At 48.8% G+C, this 25,172-nt stretch overlaps 1 protein-coding gene across 1 annotated transcript in view; it reads left to right on the top strand.

The window, feature by feature from the left end:
• The window catches only part of SIM2 (SIM bHLH transcription factor 2), a 51,358-nt gene that overhangs the window by 13,777 nt on the left and 12,409 nt on the right, over window positions 1-25,172 (top strand). Inside the window, exons 4-7 of the mRNA XM_032176145.2 lie at window positions 6,982-7,090; window positions 10,198-10,283; window positions 13,281-13,480; window positions 18,228-18,334. Of these exons, the coding sequence (XP_032032036.1) occupies window positions 6,982-7,090; window positions 10,198-10,283; window positions 13,281-13,480; window positions 18,228-18,334 (502 nt within the window). The remainder of the gene's footprint in view (window positions 1-6,981; window positions 7,091-10,197; window positions 10,284-13,280; window positions 13,481-18,227; window positions 18,335-25,172) is intronic.

Below are 25,172 nucleotides of genomic sequence, written 5' to 3'. Positions count from 1 at the left end.
CATGACCAGTGTGTCTTTGCCACGTCAGCCTTGTTCCGAGATTCTGTCCCATACCTGGACTATCTGCTTATGTAGTAATGCTAGATGCCCTGAAAAGAGCTCCACAAAGGGACATGTTTCAGTCCACACTTGCTGGTCTGCACGTGGTATTGTGAGTTGCTATAAAGCAAGAGGTAAGCTAATGTGGAACATGGGTTTTATGCAGAATGTTCTTTGGGGAGAGAGAATGGGGAGGGGTAGATTTATGAGTGTTCGCATGGAATTCAGGGTCATTTTTCCTGACTTTTTCCAGTTCAGTGGTCGTTTCAGCAAAGCATTTTATATGCTTGTGATAGAAACTCATAAAACTCAGTTTACTACTGTTTTGAACAGCAAGGTTTCTTTAGAACATCTGAATATTACCAATTTTTCTGGAAAGATGGAATCATCTTCTAAAAATGGTCCACCGTTTCCTTAGAGGAAAGAGGGGGACTCAGCTTTGTCTCTCCCTGGCAAGCCAAGGGTTTGGTGGGGGATTTGGGGGCTCCCTGGGCCCCTTGAATGTCTGAAAGGGGATAGTGTAACTGATCATTCCCATTCACATGCCTGACTTAACAAATGCGGATCATGATTTTAAAAGTCACATTTTAAACTACATGCAGGGACTAAATATTTCTTCACATTGTGTACTATCAGAGTGATTTTTCACCATGACTGAAGATACACTAGAATTAATGATAGATACAGTGGATGGGTTCCAGAGAGGCCCATAATGCATTTGAATTACACCCGCCTCCTAATGTAGTTGAGCCAAAATAAAACATGCCGATTAATGTGGCTTCAGTTTGCTCATTGAAAAACAAAACGACCACATTTGGCAACCTGCATCTGGTGTATTCCTTTTATTTTTCTGCCAACACTTTTTTTTATAAACTTGCTATTTATTTACAACCTTCTCTCTGCTGTATGGATATCCTCATCCAGATCCACGTGGGTTTATGTAACTCTGTGTTTCTCAGGCAAAGCCCTTTAAAATGAATTACATATTAAAATGATTTGGAAGTTTTTCTCTTCCTCTTCTCTGCTTTTATCAAACCAAGTCTCCCAAATACAGTTTACTAAGGCTTGGCACTTGTGCCTATGTGACTCATGGGATTAGTGTACTTGTAGAATGGGAACTACTGCTGGGAATAGGAAATTTACTATTTTCCATAATTATTAGGTTGATGCAAAAGTAAATGTAGTCTTTCCATTACTTTTAATGGCAATGACCGCAATTACCTTTGCACCAACCTACTATTATTCTCTGAATTTTTACCTTGCCCTATTTAGAATTATTCAGGGCCCTTAAGTTGTACCCAGACTAGTTTCTACTTCTGACTTGGCCCGATTACTTACCTTTTTTAATCATTTAGAAAACCTTTCATAGTCTTACAGTAATGTCACAAACACCACAAAACATTTCACGCACTTTTAAAGGTGACTGATTGAAAATCTTTTAAAATAGGTAAAGTCACTGTTATCAAATATTAAATTTAGATCTGAGCTCCCTAGCAGTCAAAGCAAAAAGGGAAATGCATTCAGTTATACAGTTTTTATTGTCTGATAGGGCAGGTTCTTTAACCTACTTGAACCATGTAACTTAAATAATAAAATCATGCCTGCTCTATCTGTCTTTAAGGGTCGTGGTGAGAAACAGATCAAAATGCCTATTTCATGTGATTTACAAACTACAGGGAGCAACACAAAATCCAGGCATACCCACGGTTTCATTTGAACAAAGTTGCTTTCAGTAGAGTCCTTTGGGGGCTCCTATTAGGGCTGCTTCGTCATTTGGAATGTCCTGGCCCATCAGGAGGTACTGTGCACATCTCAAGAGATACAGTGCATTCAGTCAGGCTGTCCAAGTTAGCCTCTCTGTGTTATTTTTCTCTTTTTATGTGGAAAATAGAATTGATTGATTATAAACACAATAATTAAGAAGGACCAAAATATTGGATAGGTGACAAATCTGCCTCCTGTTCATGATTGGCCCCACAGAAGGAAATCCAGGCAGCCTCACAAGTTGAAGTACTCTATTTCCTCGTGATCATAATGCAGCAGGAAAACTTTGCATCATAATTTTGAGAGAGGAGAGGGGTTAGGCACTACCATTTTCTAAGAAAGTTGTAGAGATACATACGTTGTCTCTTTCTCTCTAGTAGAAGTGACAGTTTCTAAAAAGATAAGTCAAACTGATCGTCTGCATAGAGCAACTAATTTTTTCTGATTTCTCTGCGGGGCTGTGTTAGCATCAGTCCACAGCTACAAAAACACTTTAGTGCCCATGTGCCCTCTTTGTCGGTGTCTAGGGAGCGTTCCATGGTGAACTGCTTAAATAAGCAACAACAAACTTTTCTCTCAAATCTTCCCCCTGTTCATGATTAACTCCATAGAAGGAAATCTAGGCAGAATCACAATGTGTATTTTTTTCTGTCTTCTTTACTTAAATAGTAAAATAAAGTATTGAATAGGATGTCAAATACCCAACTGGTCTTTTAAACATTTTTGCACCTTTTAGATTATTTTTTAAAAGTCAGGCAAATGTATCAAGCATGAGACCGTTATTAAAATGGGCTTAAATATTTTTTTAAGTCATGAGAGATAAAAGTGTTAATAAAATTTTACCCAGTAGTCAGAGTAACCTTTTAAACAGAATTTCTGATGAATAACGATAGTAATAATAGCTGATACATGCTGCTCTTTTGTGTTCCAAAAACTTTCAATTACCTTCAATGACATTATCTCATTAAGTAAAGATGTCTTTCATGTTGATTCAGCGTTAAACTTTATGTTAAAAGATCATAAAGAATGTAAGCCCCTAGATCTGCTATAATTGTGTGGAAATTCACTGCAAAGTGATTTTTTTTGGTTTTGTTTTTGGTCTAACCTCTACTAAATAACTATCCAAATTCTTTATTTGAGGGTATGGAAATGATTCTTTATGGGTTATAAGCCCATGCCCATTCCAAGTCTTTTATTAAGCCTCATTTGAACAAGTGTTGAAATAAATCTACTTCGTATGGCAGAGCTTTTTAGTTTATTTTTTTGTTTACACTAGTAAACAAGTGATTGTTGCTGACAAACTTTGGTACTAAAACAATGACAGAGACAACCATAACATGCCAGTTGTCTCTTCAGCCCAGGGTCCAAGCGTTAGGCAGTAGAGAGGCAGGATTTCAGCCTGAAAACTCCCTTTGGTGGACACACTCACACATGTGTCCACACACAAAGCATCTAGACAAGTTTCTATCTACGTGGATGAGGTAGACCTGGGGCAGCAATCTTTTTCCGTGCATGTTTACTAAATGATTTAGTTCCATGTGCTTTTTTGGTTAATGCAATTATTTTACTTTTATTTAGGGAGGAGGAAAATAAAAGCCCTGTGTAGCTGCTGTATACATTTTTAAGTATCCTTGGGTTAAGTTTCCTCAGCAACATTGCATAGTTATATAGCATCTAGGTAACTAGTATACATGTTCAAATAAACATAGGTATGTATGAAATAGCAGTTTATGAGACACATAAAAGAATGTCTTGTTTGAGATTGTGGCCAGAAACAACCATAAACATATCGATGATGTTGTTTGGAGGTACAAGACCTAATCCTTTCACTTTTGAAATAAAGACAAAAGACAACATAATTATGTTTGTTGACATAACTTGAACCCTGAAACCCAAACCATCTTATTTTAAAATCCTTAATTTACCATACTCAGCAAAACACCCCAGAGTAACGTGCATTTTCAGAGTGCCAAGCACCGCTGCCCTTCCACACAGAATATATGCATTTAGTGCTGTATTTATCATGCGTAGTTTTCTTGGCAAGAAGAAAAGCTATTCAGCAAAACATAAAAAAGCTCTTAGTAGGAAAGCTATCCATTTTGTAGTTAGCAGGGGTTTACAGATACTGAAATATCACATGGAAGGTCTGTTTTAATAAGGCTGATGTATGAGACCCGGGGAGTTTTATAGCGACAACCATAATTTTTTTTTTTTTTTTTTTTTTTGTGAACACATTTCTCTCAGTGTTCAAAAGCACGGAGAGATACGTAAATACAGGAAACACCACGTCAACCATAATTTTGAGTTAAGGTCAGGACTGTTTTATCATTCCAAAATTTGTTCTTTAAAGACATTTCCGTTATTTGAAGGCTGTTTCACTTCCTAGACAGCTCTGGAGTTTTCCCGTTCGTTTTGTCACAGACTCGAGCCTTCGGAAAACCAAGCCTTTCATCTGTGCAGCCTCACCCTTCTCATTCTTCAAACGCATGTGACGAGAATGGGAACTCTGAAAACATAAGAACCTACTCTGGGATTAAAACACAAATCTAACCCTTAATAAGCACAGATGGAAGGTCTTTCTGCAAGGAGGTAAAGAGGTTTCCCGAAAACACATCAGTTACTTTTTTCTAGAAAAGAACTTTGAGCAAACCAGAATTATTCTTTTTCCCTAAAAACATGGGGAAGGGAGAAACGATAGGCCACTATAACATTTCTCTATTTTGTTATTTTTTCATTTTTAAAATAGACTGTTGAAATTGTGAGTCACTGTATATTTTCTTTGTTTTGTTTTGTTTTGTTTTGTTTGTGTTTTTTTGAGGCAGAGTCTTGCTCTGTCTCCCAGGCTGGAGTGGAGTGGTGCGATGTCAGCTTATTGCAAACTCTGCCTCCCGGGTTCAAACGATTCTCCTGCCTCAGCCTCCCTTGTAGCTGGGATCACAGCCGCATGCCACCAGGCCGGGCTAATTTTTGTATTTTTAGTACGACATGATTTCACCATGTTGGCCAGGCTGGTCTTGAACTCCTGACCTCAGGTGATCCGCCTGCCTCGGCCTCCCAAAGTGTCAATATATATTTTCTTAAGCCAACTCTCTTATTTTTTAGCCTCTGTCACTCCGCACCTGGACAGGCCTTCCCAGGGCATAGTCATTGCCACCCTGAGGAAAAAGGGAAATGGTCCTGTCCCAAATGGCTGGCTTACATGTTGCCGGTTTATTTAAACTTTTTGAGGATTAACAGGAATGACTCGAAAGAAGAATGTTTAGTTTTTACTATTTTTCTTAAATGAAATCCTGTAATAACTTTTCAGGGAGGCAAATGTCCGTCTGGGAGATCTGTTGAGAAAGTGCCAGGCTTGGGAAGTGGGTGTTAAGTAGAGGGTTGGGAGGATTCCTCTAATAGGATTCTCTCTGTTGCTCCGTTTGCATAATATTGGAAGGAAACATTCCATGAATAATGTAAAACATAGAACTGTGAGAGCCGTTTTAGGGACAAGATGACTTAGCAGGCCAGAAGTGTAACTTATTCTGAATAAGAAAGCAACTCGCTCATCTTAACAAATTGGAGGACCTGGCTCTGAGGAGTGCGATAAATCACTTCACCCCTCCACGACCACCCCTTGGTCCCAAGTAAAAGCTGATGGCCTAGATGCTAATCTGGAACCGCAGCTCCCAGGAGAACCTCTCCATTAAGCAGCTGGCTGGGTTGTCCTGTTGCGTGAGGTGGCACCGTCAGGACGGCCACTTTGCAGATAATCATGTTGTCTCTCCTCTGATGGAGAGCCACAGGCTCCCGGCGACACCTGCAGCAAGACACACCTAAAAATAACAAGGGGGTGCCTTGGGACAAGACACACCATGAACCTCCTTTTGTTATCTTAAGTTACCCTCTCTCCTTAGGGCAGGGTCAAGAAGGAATTCTCCAGACCCACCCGAGATCCTTCGCCACCCAAGGACGGTTTCCCACGTGCTTTGAGTTTCTTCTCAGGCTGGGCACTGGGGCTCCCCTTGGCAGTGGAGGAAATCCTACCACTGCCCCTGGGCCTCCCCTGAACAATGCTAGGGTACGCCGACTCACTGTCCTTATCTGCCGCCCTCAGCACTGTTGATTATAGCTCTAAAAATAGGATCCACCCACCACTGCTCATAAGGCTGCTCTGCTAGTCTTTTCTAGAACATTCTGTGCCACTGTCCATCTTGAGGTGGGTGGGGGCCCAGGTGTTGAGACTCTGTATCATATCCTCTCCTGGTGCTTATGTTTGGGAGAACATTAGAAAGGTTCTCAAGTTCGGGAATTTGGGCCTCCAGGGACCTCTGTGTAAAAATTGTAACTATGATGGGTATTTTCCTGGGGCCATCCATTCCTACAAGGTGACATGGACGTGCTGTCCTCTGTGGGCTGTGTCTGGAAATAGGTGGCGTCGGACTGTTGAGGCAGCAACCCCAGGACATAATCCCCATATAACGTGGCTCTCTGGAGTGGGCCCACACCCTCCCGCAGGTCACGCACAGCCCCAGCCACATCCCTGGGTGGGAGCCACAGAAATAGCACAGTCATCTCGGACTGGGAGGGCCAGAGACACATTGCTGGCAATGTGAGAGAGGCCTGGCAGTGCCTGAGGGGCACAGCTCAGAGCCGACAAAGAAAGGGCCTTTGTCTGAGTTCATGTCTTCCTCGGGCACAGTGGCGGCCCCGCCGTGGCTGGCTGGTTGGCCTCGGAGTGGACAAGACTCCCACAGGGAGCACAATGTGGACAGGACAGCTGGCCTTCTGGCCACCCGGTCCCCTCAGATCACCAGCTGGGGAAGGACAGAGACCACGGCCTGGGTCTGTTTCAAGCCCTCTTCTATATGGAGGATGCTGCCCAGGCCAGCAGTGCCGCCCACCTCTGGTGCCCATCTTTTCCACCCTTTGCTTTCTGGTCCTTCCTGCTAAGGGTTCTCTTGGCTCCAAGCTCGAGCCTCAGTGCCCTGGTCTTTTTAGACAGTGTGGGAGACAGTTCAGAGCTCTGAGCTCTGTTGAGAAAAGAAAACTGTTTCTGCATTTGGCAAAGGTGTGGGTTGTCAGCAGAGATCAAAGTTCTGTTCCTGGCAGGGTGCGCACCTGTGACACACCTTGCCCCTCCCCCTGCGCCAATCCCAGAGAGGCGGTGGCATTTCTGACCCTTCCCTTCCACGGCAGGTGGAGCTCACGGGCAACAGTATTTATGAATACATCCATCCTTCCGACCACGACGAGATGACCGCTGTCCTCACGGCCCACCAGCCGCTGCACCACCACCTGCTCCAAGGTATTCCATCCAGAGGAAAAAAAACCAGACTAAAAGCAAGGCAACATTCTTAAATGGAACTCAGGGCTTTGCTTCCCACATCTGCCAAGTGGCTGGGCATGACTAGGACAGCCCAGCCCAGGTCTCTCCAATACACACACAGCACCCACCATGTGGGGATTTGCATTTATACCTGTGTTTTTTAAGCCAATATTCATCAAGCTCCTATTGTTGGCCAGAAGCTGTGTTGAGTGCTAGGTAGAAGACAAAAGTGGTGCAAGCCTGCTCCCCTCATGCTCTTGGGTCACAATTCCAGGGATTACAGCATCACGGGTCTAGACCAACCTTCTCCTTAACCAAGATGCCATGCCCAAAACTCGGGGGTCTGGGGTGGTCCATGACATTTCGTGGGGAAAATTACATATGTGTTTCCTCCAGTTGAAATTTGGCATTTCCTTTGCTTCTGATGATAGATGGTAAACAATCTTGGGGTCACTAGTACCTGTGGCTTTGCCAACAATAGAAATCACAGATATTTTCCATATCATATTAAAGTTTTGCAGGTTTAAACGTATCGCTTATACCCACATGCCTACTTCAAAATTTCAGGAGTTCTGAGACCTGCTACTGAATCTTCTTATTTATGGATTAATAAAGCAGCACATTTATATCCGTATCACTGTGTTGAAATATTTTGATAATTATTTTCCAATACAGTTGCTTTTTTGGTAATCTTATATATTTTATTTTATGTATTTAAAAATGTTACTCCAAGTAGGGATCTGTAGGTTTTGTGCTGTGGCACAAATCATTAAGAAGCCCTGGTCATTACACAAATGACTCCTTAAATTTCAATTGCGATGAGTGCTAGGAAGATACAGAAGGACTTATTCCAGGGGCCCTGGCCTTTTAACTCCCTCCAACCATCCAGTGAGGCCAACAGGCCTCTTGACAAATGGGTCTTGTGTGTGCTTTGGACTGTGGTACCCAGCTTGGCGAAAATACCCCAGTGGAACAAAATGCAAAAGAAGAGGCTTTAAGGGTGATGAGAATGGAGTAGCTGGCTGCAGGAAAAACATGAGTGGCATTCTTATTGCTGTCTTCTGGGGGTGGGGGGAGGGTGGTCATTCTCGGGCTGGGAAGAGAGAATACAAAATAGCACACACAGTTGTAAAATCCCTTGCAGACCGTTCTGTGGCCCCCAAGTTCCAGCTCCAGAAATAGTCACTGGAGTCTAATTATTCCTTACCAAGGAGAGAGCCTGGCATGTTGGTTTCTGAAATGAGATGGGGCACCTAGTTGTAGCTAAGGTCTGATTCTTGGATATGATATGTCTGCATACATCAGCATGAGTCATGGCTCTGAAGAGGTAATTTCTAACAAAATGAGGGCTAGGCTAGAACATCGCACCTGAATCAAATTCTTTCACTGTGGGGTTAAGGCTGGACAAAGAAAACAGGTGTCAGAGAATTGCAGAACATAGTGCTGTTATTGTTTTTGAAAATTGCACAGTACGGTTTTTTGTTTTGTTTTGTTTTGTTTTTTGGATTTGGAGTTTCATTCTTGTTACCCAGGCAAGGAGTGCAGTGGTGTGATCTCCACTGCAACCTCCACCACCTGGTTCAAGCGGTTCTCCTGCCTCAGCCCTCCCAAGTAGCTGGGATTACAGGTGCCTGCCACCATGCCTGGCTAATTTTTTTGTATTTTTGTTAGAGACAGGGTTTTGCCATGTTAGTCAGACTGGTCTCGAACCTCAGGTGATCTGCCCACCTCAGCCTCCCAAAGTGCTGGGATTACAGGTGTGAGCCACTGTGCCTGGCCTGAAAATTGCACAGTATGTTAACTGTATGGGACTGGGCTTTCTCCCCCTACCCCCGGTTTCATTTTACCCTGCCTGGGTCATAACCTCCCAAAGAGGGATTATAAATGAGAGCAAATGAGTCTTGAGAATATCATGAGACCCTTTCACACCCTGTTTCTGTGGCCTTTGAGTCTGAAGCAACAAGGGCTGGAAGCATTGAGGCCGCACCTGACTCATTTCCACAGCCAGCCGAGGGGTGCAGGGGTTGAGATTCCCAAGTGCTCGATTTTCTCCCCAGCTGCTCCATTTTCTCCCCAGCTGCTCCCTTGCTGACTTTCTGTGTCTGAAATGACCCCCATTGTTTTATGATAAACCTGCGAGAAATAGGCTCTCCCCAGAACTTGGTAGTTAATGACTGGTTGATGTATTTTAGACCTGAGCTTCCACCCACCGTGCTTATCTGGAAATGGCTGGGGCAGACAGCCACGTTAGAGGGAAGCTTTTTGCCCACAGACACCAGCTGCAGGGGAAATTGTGGGTAAAATATGGCAGCCTCTCCAACTGGGGTAGGGGGTGCCCTCTGAGGTGATTCCTGAGCTTCCACAAGGCAGTGACCTCAGGGAGGGTGGAAGACTTTGCTTCCATTCCTAGTGGTAACCTTCCTTTAAAAATTCATGTATTAACCTCCACCAAAGGGCTGTTTATTTAGAGTGGAGTGACCTCGCCCTCCCTTAGAGGTCCTTCTCTATTTGTGTCTTACAGCGCTGGTGTCCCTTCCTGAAACAGAGGGTGTTTCCTTAGGGGACACATTTGCACTGACAATAGTGAGGTCAGAGATTTGCATGGGAGGCCTGCAAAAGCAAAGTGAGTGAGTAGGAAGGGCAGAGCCCTGGAGAGACAGAGACGGGGTGGTCCTTCTGGGGCTAGAAATGAGGGTGAAAGCATGGATCTGCCGAGCCTGGGTCACACGCACTCAAGTCCTGCTACCCTGAGGGAGGTCAGAGACTTCTGGGCCTTCCTGGAGCCCATGGCCCCCAGGAGCGGGCGACGGCAGGTGGAGCTCTGCAGGGCCCATCAGGGGCCTCAGGGGCGGCCTCATTTGGCTGCCTTCCTTTAGAGCCGAGGAAGCCACGCCAGGACTGGGCTGGTGTCTCCACTGCCCCACCCAGATCTCAGCCAAGGCCGAAGATCTCTGAGCAGGGTCTGGGCACACTGAGAAGGCCTCTGGCAGCTGCATCTGGCCCTGGGAACACATTGGTGAGGTTGGAAGAAGGATGGGGGAAGCACGGAGGGACAGCTGCCAACCTCACCTTGCTCCTGCTTGCAGAGTATGAGATAGAGAGGTCGTTCTTTCTTCGAATGAAGTGTGTCTTGGCGAAAAGGAACGCGGGCCTGACCTGCAGTGGATACAAGGTACGGGGAGTCATGGGTGCGGGGAGGAGCTGGCCGTGGGTCCTCATTGTGTGTTTTCAAGAGCGTCTGCAGAAAGGAAGGCACGGGAGCACAAACTCGTCATCCTCGCTAATGCAGAGCTCTCCAGCAACATGGCGCACAGTCTCTCGGAGGCTCATGTGAGAGCTGGTGTTTTAGGAGGATGTTCCAGGCTGGCTGGAATTCGTTGCATAAGACCCGGAATCAGTGTGGCTCAGGGCAGATTTTATTAATACCTTGGCACTTTGCATGTGGACCAGCCCCACTGGAGCCACCGCCTCTGGAGTTTATAGAGGCCCATCCTCCTGGGCACGGTGCAGCCGGCAGTGGTATCCAGAGCACGGACCCTGCCCTTCCCCTTGGGATGCTCCACCAAGTTCCCTGCCGCCAATGACGGTGTGCACCACAATAATGCTAGAACCCTTTCCAAGGTACGAGGCAGAGCTTTCATCTGCGGCACCACACCTGGGCCACTCTCTCAAGCATCTCAGCTGCCCATTGGAATGAGCAGCACCGGCCCAGTTTTGTAGTCAAGGACCAGAGAAGGGACGGCAGAAGGCGCTTGGTAGCAGAGCTGGGATTCTGAGCCCAGCCCATGCTCCTCCCTGGCTCCACTTCTCTGCCAGACACCACTGCTTGTTCTGGTTAATTCTAGAACGGAGGAGTAGGTCGTGTCTCAGGGCACAAGAGTCAGCCGTTCCCCAGGGAAAAGTGGGTCGGGGGAAGTCTGTGCTGAGTGCCCCCCGCCAACGCTTTTGTCCCCTCTCTGGGCTCCTTACCCTCCTCCCAGGCATCTTCACTGCTGTCTCTCCAACGTCAGAGGACAGACATCATAACCCATCAATATGAGGCTGGAGGCTGCCAGAAACTTTCTTCCAGGAGGATTTGCCCCTTAGAAAAGGAGGGAGGAAGATGGGGTGAGAGGAAAGGGCACTTTTGTGCCTTTGTCCTCTCTTTCTGGAAGGCCCCACCCCAGCTCCCCTCTTTGACCCCACTCTGAGCTCCTCCTTTGACCTGTATCTCCCTGTGCTGTTACAGTTTGGGGGATATGTGTCTTCCTTCTTGTCCCAGATACTAAGCCTCTTTGGGCCACGGTGGGGCCCCAGGAGCCAACAGACATTCTTCAGGAGACTTGGGTCTTTTTGTTAAGGGACAGGGTCTTGCTCTGTCACCTAGGCTGGAGTCCAGTGGTGCAATCACAGCTCACTGGAGCCTCAAACTCCTGGGCTCAAATGATCCTCCCACCTCAGCCTTCTGAGTAGCTGGGGCTACAGGCGCACACCATCACACCCAGCTAATTTTTAAAGTTTTTTTGTGGAGATGGGGTCTTGCTGTGTTTCCAGGCTGGTCTTGAGTCCCTAGCCTCAGTCAGTCCTCCTGCCTCGGCCTCCCACAGTGTAGGGATTACAGACAGGAGCCACCGCGCCTGGATGGGACTTGGGTCTTGACTTTTTTTGCCACTCATTAACTGTCCACTCTCCAATCTTAAGCAACACGCAACACCATCTTGTTCTTGGTTTCCTCATTAGTAAAATGGGAGAATAGACTGGAAGGATTTTAAGATTTGTTTTAGCCCTAAAGACGATGAATGCATTCAGAAATCCTGGAGGAAGTGTTTTGGAACAGAGAACTTAAGGCTAAGATTCTTCACTGTTGTCATGATGATAATGATCCCATCAAGATTTTGCAGACTGCAGCTTGAATAAATGCTTCCAGTAGTGAGGCTCGAGGCTGTACAGATGTTTCTGTTTGACACTGAAACACTGCATTCTCGTCTGTATGGCTTTTGGCTATAGCAATTGGAAGGGCTTCTATAAGGCCACTCTGGCTTATTATTATGAGGTGATAAAATCTTGAATTATAAATAAAGGAAATAAAAATACATTAAAAACGAAGACTTCAAAAAATTGTACTGGGGCAGGGCACAGTGATTCACGCCTGTAATTCCAGTACTTTGGAAGGCTAAGGTGGGAGGATTGCTTGAGCCCAGGAGTTCAAGACCAGTCTGGGCAACATAATGAGACCTTCTCTCTAAAAAAAAAAATTTTTTAAATTAGCCAGGCATGGTGGCACATACCTGTGGTCCCAGCTACTCAGGAGGCTAAGGTGGGAGGATCACTTGAGCCTGGGAGGTCAAGGCTGCAGTGAGCCTGATTGCACCACTGCACTCCAGCCTGAACGACAGTGAGACCTTGTCTAAAAAAAAAAAATCTACTGAAAGAATTGTTTATTTACTGGTACAGCGTATCGAGTGATACAGATGCCAAGTTCAATCCCATTGGAAGGTGGTAAGCAGCACAGTCACTGATGCGAGCACTGTGGAACAAATGGTTGGCTTCCCCCAGATGCCTTTATTGTGTTACCTACTCACAGCTTGGCAGTGAGCTCATAATGTATATCTCCATCATATATGACAGAGCCCTAATTTGTAGTTACTTATAATACAGTCGATTGGATAAGACAACCCTTATATTTTATTATGATATTTTTTGTTGTCTTGTGTGTTTGTTTGTTTTGTTACCCAGGCTGGAGTGCAGTGGCACAATCATGGCTCACTGCAACCCCCGCCTCTAGTGCTCAAGTGATCCTCCCACCTCAGCCTCCCAAGTAGCTGGAGACTATAGGCATGCACCATCATGCCCGGATAATTTTTGTATTTTTTGTAGAGACGGGGTTTCGCCATGTCACCAAGGCTGGTCTCGAACTCCTGGACTCAAGCGATCCCCCGACCTCGGCCTCCCAAAGTGCTGAGATGACAAGAATGAGCCACTGCGTCTAGCTATTACGTTGTTTGCTAAGAAGCACAGCTCTCCACTTCTCCTAAGCAATGAACCAGTGCCTGTCAGCACACTGGGCCACACAGCGGAGTAGAGGCTGGGCTGGGAGATATTCCAGCACATTTGAGAAAATGAGCCAAGAGAAGTGGGCACCAGCCCAACCCCGGCGGCCAGTGGCTGACCCTGCCCTCTCCACTCCCAGGTCATCCACTGCAGTGGCTACTTGAAGATCAGGCAGTATATGCTGGACGTGTCCCTGTACGACTCCTGCTACCAGATTGTGGGGCTGGTGGCCGTGGGCCAGTCACTGCCACCCAGTGCCATCACCGAGATCAAGCTGTACAGTAACATGTTCATGTTCAGGGCCAGCCTCGACCTGAAGCTGATATTCCTGGATTCCAGGTGAGTTCTGCACCTGCCACCGTGGCTGTGGCCTTCTGGAAGACACTGGTGGTGGAAATGAGCCCCTGAAAGCTGCCATCTTGGCCAAATCATAACAAGGAATAAGTCATAATAGGAATGTGGATTAAGCAAAACCAGTTTATGAACTGAAAGAACATATGTCAGCCTCAGGACTCAAGGACTTGCTTTATTTTATTTACTTATTGATTTACTTTATTTACTTGCTGATTACTTATTTTATTTACTTATTGATTGCTTGTTTTATTTTATTTACTTGTTTGAATCACTAGAGTTTGAAATGAAAACATGTGCTGTGAGCACAGGCTGGGCTTTTCTGAAGGCCGTGATGTCAGAGCTCTGCCTCCTGTGTCCGAGGAGGACTTTAGAACAAACAGAAGGTTTCTACCCTGAGTGTGGTGTGGGGGGGGGGGTCTTGGCACTCAAGCTGGTGTGAAGCCACCACAGGGCTGAGGCTGGGAGCAGAGACGCTTCCTTCCCTGGGGGATGCTCTGCCCACAGCTCATGGGTGCCCTGTCTACATCTGGGCTGGGAGGAGGGGATTGGATGAGGTCATTTCCCCTGGCCTTGGGGAAGACCTCCTCTCCAGACCCATGCTGGAGTGGCCTTCACTCTCCCCCAGAGCCAGCTGCAGTCCCAGTTTTTTAACTGGGTCTGCAGTTAAAGTCCAAGTTTTTTAAAATTGAATTGAATTTTAATTTTAATTAATTAATTTTTTTGAGACAGAGTTCTGCTCTTTTGCCCAGGCTGGAGTACAATGGTGCGATCTCAGCTCACTGCAACCTCTGCCTCACAGGTTCAAGCGATTCTGCCTCAGCCTCCCAAGTAGCTGGGATTCCAGGCACCCACCACCAGGCCCAGTTAATTTTTGTATTTTTAGTAGAGATGGGGTTTCACTATGTTGGCCAGGCTGGTCTTGAACTCCTGACCTCAGGTGATCTGCCCGCCTCAGCCTCCCAAAGTGCTAGGATTCCAGGTGTGAACCACTGTGCCCAGCCTAAGATTGAATTGAATTTTTAAGTGACAAATGCTAACTGCGTTTGGTTTTCAGGGTTTTGTGGTGTTTGTGGGGTACAATGTGAGGCTTTGACACATGTCCACGCTGTGGAACCATCAAACCCCTCCCAAGTCTTGAGGCCACAGGCTAGTCAGGCCTCTTCCATGTTCTTATTTGTAAAATAGCAGCGCAGCCTGCCCACTCACTGCTAGGAAAGATGAAATTAGATAATAGACGGAAGCATTGGAAACAGTGAAGCATCTCTTACCTGCAAGGCCACTTTAGTTCTTGGCAGGTAGTTTCCTTGGCTGTGCAGTCAGGAATAAACTATCAGAGACCCCGCTCCTGACGTGGGGTGTGCGTGCGATGAGTCTTTGGCAGGGGGAAGAGAGATACATTTTGCTTTCTGTATGTCCAGAAGCCAGGATTTACTGCTTGCTTTTCTTTTTCACTTTTTAAAGTTGTAGTAAAATACACATCACACATCACATAAAATTGATCATTTTAACCATCTATTGATGCTCTATAGAGAAAAAACAAATCTTCCTGGTTAGGGGCAAGAGATAAAGACAGGAGTCAGTTTGACTCCTTGTCGACGCCCTTCAGGACCACTTAGAGGCAGGGAAATGACAAGGGTGAGCGTGGCAGGGTCAACAGTATCTTCCCGGAAACTCCAAGCAGAGAGGAAGCAGCCCTCTTTGGGGAAAACTGCCAGCACCTCTGGGGACGGCCAAGAGTGACAAATGCCATTTTCCTGCCATGCAGAGGGAGGCCCTGCAGGGAGAGAAGGCAGCTGAGCTGCCCCAGCCAGGGTGGACCCCTCTGCTCCCTCTTTTCTGACTTGGGAGCCACTTCTGAGAGGCGGCTGGAAGGACATCAGCTGCCCAAGGTCATTATCAGAGACATCTGCGAGGATCCGACTGGTTTCTCCCTTGTTTCATCTCCTAGTTTTCCTCTGGTCCTTCTAGGAAACCCCTGAGACTGATGAATTCTCGAGAACAGGAAAGAAGGGGTCTCCCCAGAGGAGAGACCTGAGGGTTTTTCAAGCCGTTCAATCCACATTGCCTGGAAAGGCAGCCAAGGGTAGAGGAGGTTGTGCCTGAAGGGGGCCTGGACAGGGCCTGGACGGGGCTTTGCAGCGCCAGTGGGGGCTCCCGCGTCTCAGGGTGTGGGGGCTGCAACCCTGGAGTGAACAGAAAAGAAGGCTGGTGGTCTTGAAGGAGACATCCTGCCTCTCCCAGATCTCTGGTTGTTCCTGCCATATCAGGAAGCTTCTAGCAAAGCCTTGAGGTCTTTTCTGAGCTGCAGTCATGTGGGAGGGGCTGAAAGGGGTCAGAAGAATGCTGCAGAGGCCTTCCCAGTCACCACGGTCAGTCTGTGACCAAGGGGATGGGGCCTGGGCTGGCCCAGCCCTGGGAGGACAGCACAGTGGCCAAACAGGGCGGGAGACATCCCTTCTGAGTCCAAACCCCAGGAGCCAGGTGAGGGCTTCGCCCGAGGTCCAGCAGCCCCAAGTCACAGGAGCGAGTGTGGTCATGGGTCTGTCTGGCACCACACCCAGCACAATCCCAGACACAACTGAACTCGCTGTAACCTGAAATTGGGTTCGTCAGGGTTTTGTGGTATTTCTCTTTGAAACTGGAGCTGATGCTTTTGCTAAGGATGGGTGAACACAGCGATGTTTGGGGTTTGGCAGATCCCTCTGACAGGTCTTCAGACACTAGAGGCTTGGAAAAAACTGGGAGGGCACCCTGCCAAACCCCTCCATTTCCCTTTAATTTTTAAAGCCAGTGTGTACTTTGATGAGAAACTTAATACATGTGTTTCTGATTCATTTACACGTTTGGGGCCGTTGTTCTGTAACTTTGCATCCAAAGGGTCTGGGAAGCCTCTTTCATCCCCACACTGTAGAGATGCCTGGTTTTCTTTTTGGGGGAAGCCAGACGGCTCAATTTTCCTGCCACACAGAGTTAGATTCTGATGGGGCTTGAAGTTCTAGGTGGCCCTTAGACAAGTCCCCTGAGCCCCGAATGGCTCTGGGCTCTGCAAGGCCCCCTCCCTGCCCCCCCCCCCCCCCGCAGGCCCTGTCTCCTTCCTATCCTAGAAGGACACCATGGAAATGAGGACACCAAACAGGGAACGATTCCAGGGAAACAGGAGGCTCTCCGAGATTTACGACCCAAAGCTTGAGCAGATCTTAACAGAAAGGGAAGCGGGCTAAAGAATGAAAATGAGGTCAGGTTTCTCAGTTTAATTTACAGCAAATGTCTCCTATCCTAGCAAGGAGGGCCCCCAGTCCCAGCCCTCCCTCTTTCCCCGACCTCACCCGGCCCCCAGGACTGACTCTGCACCATAGCCTCGCTTGCCTTGGAATCCCTTCATCCCTCTCTCTTTCATCTGTTCTTGAAAATCTATCACCAAGATGTTGAGGACCACCTCCTTCGAGGACATGGTGCCCAGCCCCATTGCCCAAAGCCTGGGAAACCATCGTTGCCATGTGCAGCTTCCACCTATGGCCAGAGCGATCCTGATGCGGGTGATGATGTGGTCTTGAGTACTGAGAGCCACTTTTCTTCAAAGAGGCGAAGTGGGAAATTAATATGCCCAGGGCTTGATGAGAACACAAAGGGGTTGTGTCACATAAGCCCCGGGAAAATGCTTCCATTTCTCTAGAGAGCTTAAGGCTTTCCTTTTAGTCACAATATCTTAGGACGTTATCCTGTGTCCTGGGGGGTCTGAACCAATCCTCCCCTCACAGGAGCTTTAAAGGTCTCCAGTTATTTTGTAATTCCCAATAGTGGGAATCACCCAACGGCAGCATCCTGAGACCATCTGTGCCAATCAACAGTGTCTAGCGTGCAACAGAGGTTTAAACACTCGCACCCACAGTAGCCGAGATGTGCAAACAACTGTCCACAGACAGAGGGATGGAGGAACCAAATGTGGTGTCTACATAAAACAGAAACGTATTCAGTCCTAAGAAGGAATGAAGTTCAGACACATGCCTCAGCATGGATAGCCTTGGAAACATCATGCTGAGTGAAAGAAGCCACACACCAAAGGCCACATGGTGTGCCATTGCACGGATATGAACTTTCTCGAAGAGAAAAATTCCTAGAGACAAAGTATAAGGGAGGCTACTGGGGGCTGGGCAGGGGACAGTGGGGAGCTGGTGTTTAATGGGGGAGAGAGTGCCTGTTTGGGATCATGGAAAGCTCTGGAAAGGGGCAGTGATGCCTATTACACAACATTGTGAGTGCTCCAAATACCACTGAATTGTACGCTAGAAATGGTTACCATGGAGAATTTTATATTATGTATATTTTACCACAATTTATAAAAAACATTCGCACAGGACCGTCCCCCCGAAGTCCTCCAAGAGTGGGTTCTTTCTCACCATAGCAGCTTTCTCACAATATCAGTATCAAAGTCCACTCGTAAGCATTCCCCGATAAGCTGAACTTCGAAAAAGGCTACAATTTTAAGCCATTCCAAACATTCTCTTAGCCGGTGGTTTCAGAAGAACGTTCCCGTTTATGAATAGTGCTACATCCTGCACCGGGCTAGAGTTCAAAGCCTTGCTTCTTGTAAAAAAGATCATTCTCTGTTTCCAAAATCAACATTTCCCGCCTGAACCTTTTAGCACTTGATTAGTTGGCAAAACCAATATTAGTTTAAATGAAAGGCAGTCTGCAGAGTGGTGTAACTCACTGAGCCGCCGTGCCCCCACAGGGTGACCGAGGTGACGGGGTACGAGCCGCAGGACCTGATCGAGAAGACCCTATACCATCACGTGCACGGCTGCGACGTGTTCCACCTCCGCTATGCACACCATCTCTGTAAGTAGCACGCCCACCCCAGCCATGGGAGGTAGCTGGTCAGGGAGGAGGTGCTGAGGACAGAGCTGGGGGGACGTGTCCCTTTCGTTGGTGCAATAATCATCCATGATACACACTTGAATCTCAAGCCTCAAATGTGGCTTCCTCCACCCCGTGATTAAGTACGGCTGCCTGTTGTCAGTTCTCAAGCAGCCACGCGCACCCTTTCAGGGAGACTCTAGCAGGTGTAGGATCAGGAAGTTGCCTGGGTTCTAGATTGTGGATGTGGAACCTAAACTCTGTGATCTGGACACCATTTGCGAATAACAGCAATGACAGCGGAAGAACTGCTGGTTATGGAGCTCTTACTGCTGTCAGGCACTAAGTTTAAGTGACTAAATACATTACCAGCCCAGTGAGGGAGGGTCTCATTGTCATGATCCTCATTTTACCAGTGAGGATGCTGAGGTCCAGATAGGTTAAGCCGCTCGCCCACCTTCATACAGCTGGAAGGTGGCAGAGCTGGGAGCTGAACCCACGCAGAGCCCTGTCTCCGACTGCTATACCCCAGCCAGCTAGAGAAAGCCCAGGGAGGCCACCGTTCCACGATGGGAGAGGTCACCTTGGGACAGGGTGAACAAACACCGATTTGATTTGCCAACAGAGGCACTTTGGGAACATTGGGATATAGAGGGGGATGCTCTAGTCACTGAAATGTTGAAAGAAGTGACACTTTTACTTTTTTTAAATTAAAAAAAAATTATTTTGAGACAGTCTTGCTCTGTCGCCCAGGCTGGAGTGCAGTGGCATGAACTCGGCTCACTGCAACCTCTGCCTCCCGGGTTCAAGCGATTCTCCTGCCTCAGCCTCCCAAGTAGCTGGGATTACAGGTGCGTGCCACCACGCCTGGCTAATCTTTGTATTTTTAGTAGAGACGGGGTTTCACCATGTTGGCCGGGCTGATCTCGAACTCCTGACCTCAGGTGATCCATCTGTCTCCACCTCCCAAAGTGCTGGGATTACAGGCATGAGCTACCGCACCCGGCCATACACTTTTAGAATCCAAATGGAGGCAAAGACTAATTTGGATGGAGTGGAATGCCTCATCGTCCTGCTGTCCAGCCCTGCCACGCCCACGGCCGGTCGGGGTGCTTTATAACAGGGTGCAGACAGTTAGAGGAGCTGGGTCTTCTGCAGTGTGGCCCAGATGGCATGTCCTCTGTTCTTGCTCTGCCTTCTGTTGGCTCAGGGACGTTAGAGGACTGGTTGCCAGTGCCGAGTGGGAGGTGGACGGCAGGCCCGCAGGCTATTAGGTCCACAGATTCGTGGTGTGCTGGGTTGGGTGTGGACTGGGACCCAGGAACTCGATACTCCCAGGGTGTCGCTGTTGCTCTTCCCCTGCCCCTCCAAGTCTCTACAGACAGAAACCCGTGACAACCAGGACTTATGGCTGGGCAGGCACAGATGGCTTCTTCCTTGCTCCTTGACTCATGTGGAGACTTGGAGGTGTGAACAACCCTTTTCTGTCTTTTGTTAAAGACAAATCATGATCTCATAACCCTCTCTGTCATTCTGGAGACCAAGCTTGGTAGAGAAGCAACTGCTTAGTGTTCGGATGGAACTTCTCAGTTGGTGTCACTAATATGGGAGCTAGAAAGTTTTCTTGTGCAAACTGGGTACGGTATGTCAATTCTAGAATGAGATATCCAGGAGACTTGAGCAGACAGGTGTGAAGAGCAGAGTGGAGGGGGCTCTGAAGTAGCAACAGCAGTTGGGAGATGGGAGAGGCATTTGCCTCGAGGGCATAGAGCTGTGCTGTGCCCTAGAACAGTCTGGGACTTGGAGAGCGAAGGTGAGGGCTCACACCTCCACATGCTCCCCCTGCCACTCTTGGGGCGGAGGAGCTGACCAGCTGCTCTAAGGGAAAGCCCCAGCCCTGGGGGGTCTGGAGCCCCCTTCCATGGAGGCAGGAGAATGCTGGGGAGTTTAAAGCACACCCCTGAATTACAGCAAGAGAAGAGTTGCTCTTCACAGCAGGCCGAAAGGCAGGAAATTAGGCCTCTAAGCACAGAGACAGAAAACAGGGAATCAAAAATCTCTCTTTTTTTTTTTTTATGAGATGGAGTCTCGCTCTGTTGCCCAGGCTGGAGTACAGTGGCATGATCTCAGCTCACCGTAGCCTCGGCCTCCTGGGTTCAAGCAATTCTTGTGCCTCGGCCTCCTGGGTTCAAGCAATTCTCGTGCCTCAGCCTCCCAAGTAGCTGGGATTACAGGTGCCCACCACCATGACCGGCTAATTTTTGTAGTTTTAGTACAGACAGGGTTTCGCCATGTTGACGGGCTGGTCTTGAACTCCTGACCTCAAGTGGGACTACAGGTGTGAGCCACTGCACCTAGACAAAAGTCTTCTTTTTAAATACCATGTATTTTATCTCACACTGCCTGGCTAACCCAGGAAGCAAGGATTTTTTTTCTTTTTTTCAGACGGAGTCTTGCTCTGTCGCCCAGGCTGGAGTGCAGTGGCACGCTCTCGGCTCACTGCAAGCTCCACCTCCCGGGTTCAAGCCATTCCTCTGCCTCAGCCCCCCAAGTAGCTGGGACTACAGGGGCCCGCCAGCAAGCCCGGCTAATTTTTTTTTGTATTTTTAGTAGAGACGGGGTTTCACCGTGTTAGCCAGGATGGTCTCAATCTCCTGACCTCGTGATCCGCCCACCTCAGCTTCCCATAGTGCTGGGATTACAGGCTTGAGCCACCACGCCTGGCCCGAAGCAGGGAATTTTTTCCCCCTTTTGCTTTGGAACAGTAACGAAGGCCACAGTGATGCTCAGTCAGTGGCTCCTCTGTGTCCATCATGGGTGGATGTTTTCACTTATAGACTCTGACCTGCAGGCAGTTTGGGGAGCTGTGTCCCTCTCGTGCCCTTTTCCCAGGTGATCAGGGTGAGACTCAGGGGCCACTTGCCCAAGGGCGGCAGTGGAGCTGGGGCAGGACCAAAGTCCAGCCCATTGGCTCTCGTGCTGTCAGCCATCACCACCACACCACACCACACCACGGGGCTTAACCTTGGAGATGTGGGCTGGTGGCTGTTCTGTAGGATTCCAGCCCTCCTGAGCTTGCCTGGCTCACCAGACCCACAAGGTGATTTTATTTGAGGGGTCTCCTGTGGTTTCTATGATGAAGCCACTTTATCTCACAGGAAGTTTCCAGATATTGAAGTTGTCCAAGGGGACTCTGAAAGGGCAGGCAGTCACAGGCTCCCAAGAGACACGCTGAAAAGGTGGGCGTGTTTAGAAATTAGATGGGGCATGGCTTTCTTTTCCGAATGAGCCAGAATTGGTAATTCAAAGAAAACAAAATAGCAAGATTGACAGTGATTGCTACTGTCCTGTGACTCTGACCTTAGCTGTGCTAGAGAAATGACCAGGAAAGAGTGCACCCCAGCCAGGCCGGGGGGCTGGTGTGGTCTTGGAGTTCACCATGAGTGTGCCTGCCTCAGTTTCCCCTGGCAGCTTTGACAGGGAGTAGCAACAAGGACAGTCTCAGATGATGGGGAGTTCTCTGATTCCAGCATGGGAACCACCTGCAGGGCTGAGCAGCAGCCTCCCCTCAGAGCACTCAACTGGAATGTCACACGCCTCTCCAAAGCTAGAACTCTCTGGGAAGACAGTCAACTCCAAGCAGGGTCCTCAGAGTCGAGGTCTTCATGGTATGGAGCTTTGTGATTGTGGAAGCCTCACTCTTCTTCCCAGGTGCAGAACCTGGGCCAGAGGGGCCAACCCCAGGCCTCCTGTTCCTGCCTCTCCATCCCCAGGGCTGGGTGGCACCTGTTTGATTTCCTGAAACTCCAGAAGCTGCCTCTGAGCCTGGAGTTGAAGTGCAGTGGTTGATTTGGACAGTGACTAGACATGGCCAGGGGAGTGAGGAGTGAGCCAGGGAAGAGAAGGAGCCACAAAGGGTGTTGTCCACTGGCTACAGCCATGGGAGGCTGGCGCTCAACCCTGGGGATACCCCAGAGCCGGTGTCATCAAGCAGAGGGGAGAGTGAGCTGAGGTATTGATACCCCTGTGCCTGTCAGTCAGTGGCTGGAGGGCTGCTCTCAGGGGGCCTTGATTTCCTGGCTTACCCCCAACATGGTCAGGGTGGGCCCTGCCAAAGAAAGGCCTCAGTGGGGGAGAACAGGTCAGGCCAGTTGATGTGGCTGGGCCAGAGCAAGGCCGATGTCTTCACAGCCTCTCCTCAGCTTCCTCCCTGCTGGGCCTTCATCCAGGCTGTATGAAGATGTTCTCTGTTCTAACCTTCCACAAGTTTCTCCCTTCCCAGCCCCGTCTGTCATCTTTCCCTTGTCTACACAGGCCATGCCTCTCTCTGGGGATCCCTGTTGGCTGACAGGAGCATCCTCACACCCACGCCCCTGCTGTGTGAGGGGTGAGGGAAGCCCATCCCTCACGCTCTCCAGCTCTGTCTCCACTCCTGGCTTTGTACCAATGGCTGCTGCCTCTCCTCTCGGGGAGATGTGCCCCACTGCTGCTTGGCCCCACAGAGTCCCAACCAAGGGACCTCAGGTCTGGACGATGCTTTTGTCTTGTGGTGTTCGGGTCCTGATGGGGACTTGGGGACTGTATTAGTGTCCCGGGGCCACCATAACAAAGCACCACAAACATTTAGTTCCTCACAGCCCCGGCGGCATTGGCAGGGTTGGTTTCTCCTGAGGCCTCCCTCTCCCTGTGTCCTCGCAGGGTCGTCCCTCTGTGCTGGTCTGTGTCTTAACCTCCTCCCCTGCTAAGGATACTTTTCATATTGGATTAGGACCCACCCAGATGACCTCATGTTACCGTAATTACCTCTTTAAAGGCCCTGTCCCCACCTACAGTCACAGGCTGAGGGACCGAGGGTTAGGACCTCAACATAGAAATCTTGGCGGGCACAATTCATCCCTGAACTAGGTCATTCCTTAATATGTCCGTATCCTCACTCAAGTTGTGGGGAGAGACCCTTCCCATATTATAGCTGGAGAGGCCGACTTGGGGAGGACAGGGGAGAAGCTGAGAAGGTGGGAGGCCTCATTTTGAAATGGGACTTGTTAGTCCTGTCACACAGTGCTTTGGTGGCTGACAGCCCAGCTCAGGGCCTGGCTTGAGGGAAGGGTGGTGAGGCCAGACTCCCTATTCGAGCCTCCTGCCCTCCCAGGTTCCACCAGGGTCCCCACTGTGGCCACTGCAGACCTGGGACTCAAGTCTTTCAATTCCATCAGCTAGAGCTGGCCCTGTGGCTGCCCGAGGGATGCGGGGACACAGGCAGCCTGCCAGCTTCCCTTCCATCTGCCACAACCGAGTGTAGCTGGAGGTAGCCAGCAGTGACAGCAACCCCCGCCCGGGCCCCTCAGGACTCCTCACAGTGAGATGCCCAGACGCATCTGTCGTGGGCAGTGGGTGACGTCACCGAGAGCAGGAACAAAGCAGACAGCTGCCAACAGCCAGGACCTGAGTGAGGTCACTGTCCCCTCTTCTAAGGCCTTGCTTTCCCCACACCGGTGGCCAAAAGCCAGGAATCTCTGGAGTGAGTGCCAAGGGCTCTGCAGAGGCCTGATTGGAGGTAAAAGGCGGTGGTCTGGGAGGGCCAGGCAGCCCGATGGTTTGCACACATTCTTCAGAATATTATCTTCACGGGGAGCAAGAGTCCACAGGGGCTGAAGAAATCGCAGCCCCGAAAGAGAAAGAACTCCCAGCCTCCAGAAACTCGAGCTTCGTGAGGAAGAGCAGGGCCAGCAGCACAGGCTTCGGGGAGCACAGGTTTGCAGAGGTCAGGCGAGGGGGCACCTCGGACCAGAGAAGGGGGCATGCGGGTGTCATGTCGGTGTGGTCTGGGTGTCACCAGGTGAGCTTGTGAAGTCAGAGCTGTGCCACAATATTCCCCAGAACTAACTTCCTTCCCTTCCTTCCCTCCTTCCCTTTCCTTTCCTTTCTTTTCCTTTCCTTCCTCCCTCCCTCCTTCCCTTTCTTCTTTCTCTTTCTTTCTTTCCTTCTTTCTTTTCTTTCTTTTTCTCTTTTTCTTTTTCTTTCTCTTTCTTTCTTTCCCTTCCTTCCTTCCTTCCTTCCTTCCTCCCTTCCTTTCTTCCTTCCTTTTCTTTCTTTTTCTTCTTTCTTTCTTTCTCTTTTTTCTTTCTTTCTTTCTTTCTTTCTCTCTTTCTTCATTTTTATTTTTTAGAGACAGGGTCTCACTCTGTCACCCAGTCTGGAGTACAGTAGCATGGTTGGAGCTCACCCTAACCTTGAACTTCTGGCCTGAAGTGATCCTCCTGCCTCAGCCTCCTGAGTAGCTGGGACTACAGGCATGTACCACCATACCCAGCAAAATTTTTAATTTTTTTTGTAAAGATGCGGTCTTGCTATGTTGCCCAGGCTGGGCTTCAGCTCCTGTGTTCAAGTGATCATCCCATCTTGACCTCCCAAAGTGTTGGGATTACAGGCGTGAGCCACCACACCCAGCCCCAGAACATTCTGTAAAGAAAAGTGAACACAGGATCATCATAAATGGAACCACTGTGACCCTCCCACCCCACACCTCACCCACCACCTGAGGTGGCTGAATAAAGGCACCAGGCTCCAGCCTGGCCTCAGGGAAGCCAAGCTCTGCCTCCCCGCTTTCTTTGTTTCATGTTTGGGAGACTTTTTCTTGTATGTAGGGGGAGCTGGAAAAGGCTTGTGGTTTGTTGACCCAAACCCTCAGGGCGGGCTGAGGACAGCCTGGTGCATAGGTGGGGAAGGGATCAGTGTCAGTAAACCTGACAGTTTGTGTCATGGGACACTGGGCTCTCCGTGGTTTGGAAGAACCATGATGTCCACATGGCTGTTCTTCCGA

The sequence above is a fragment of the Hylobates moloch genome, unplaced genomic scaffold (assembly GCF_009828535.3).
Source record: "Hylobates moloch isolate HMO894 unplaced genomic scaffold, HMol_V3 SCAFFOLD_14, whole genome shotgun sequence".
NCBI lineage: Eukaryota > Metazoa > Chordata > Mammalia > Primates > Hylobatidae > Hylobates > Hylobates moloch.
This window is presented reverse-complemented; position numbering and strand designations above follow the sequence as displayed.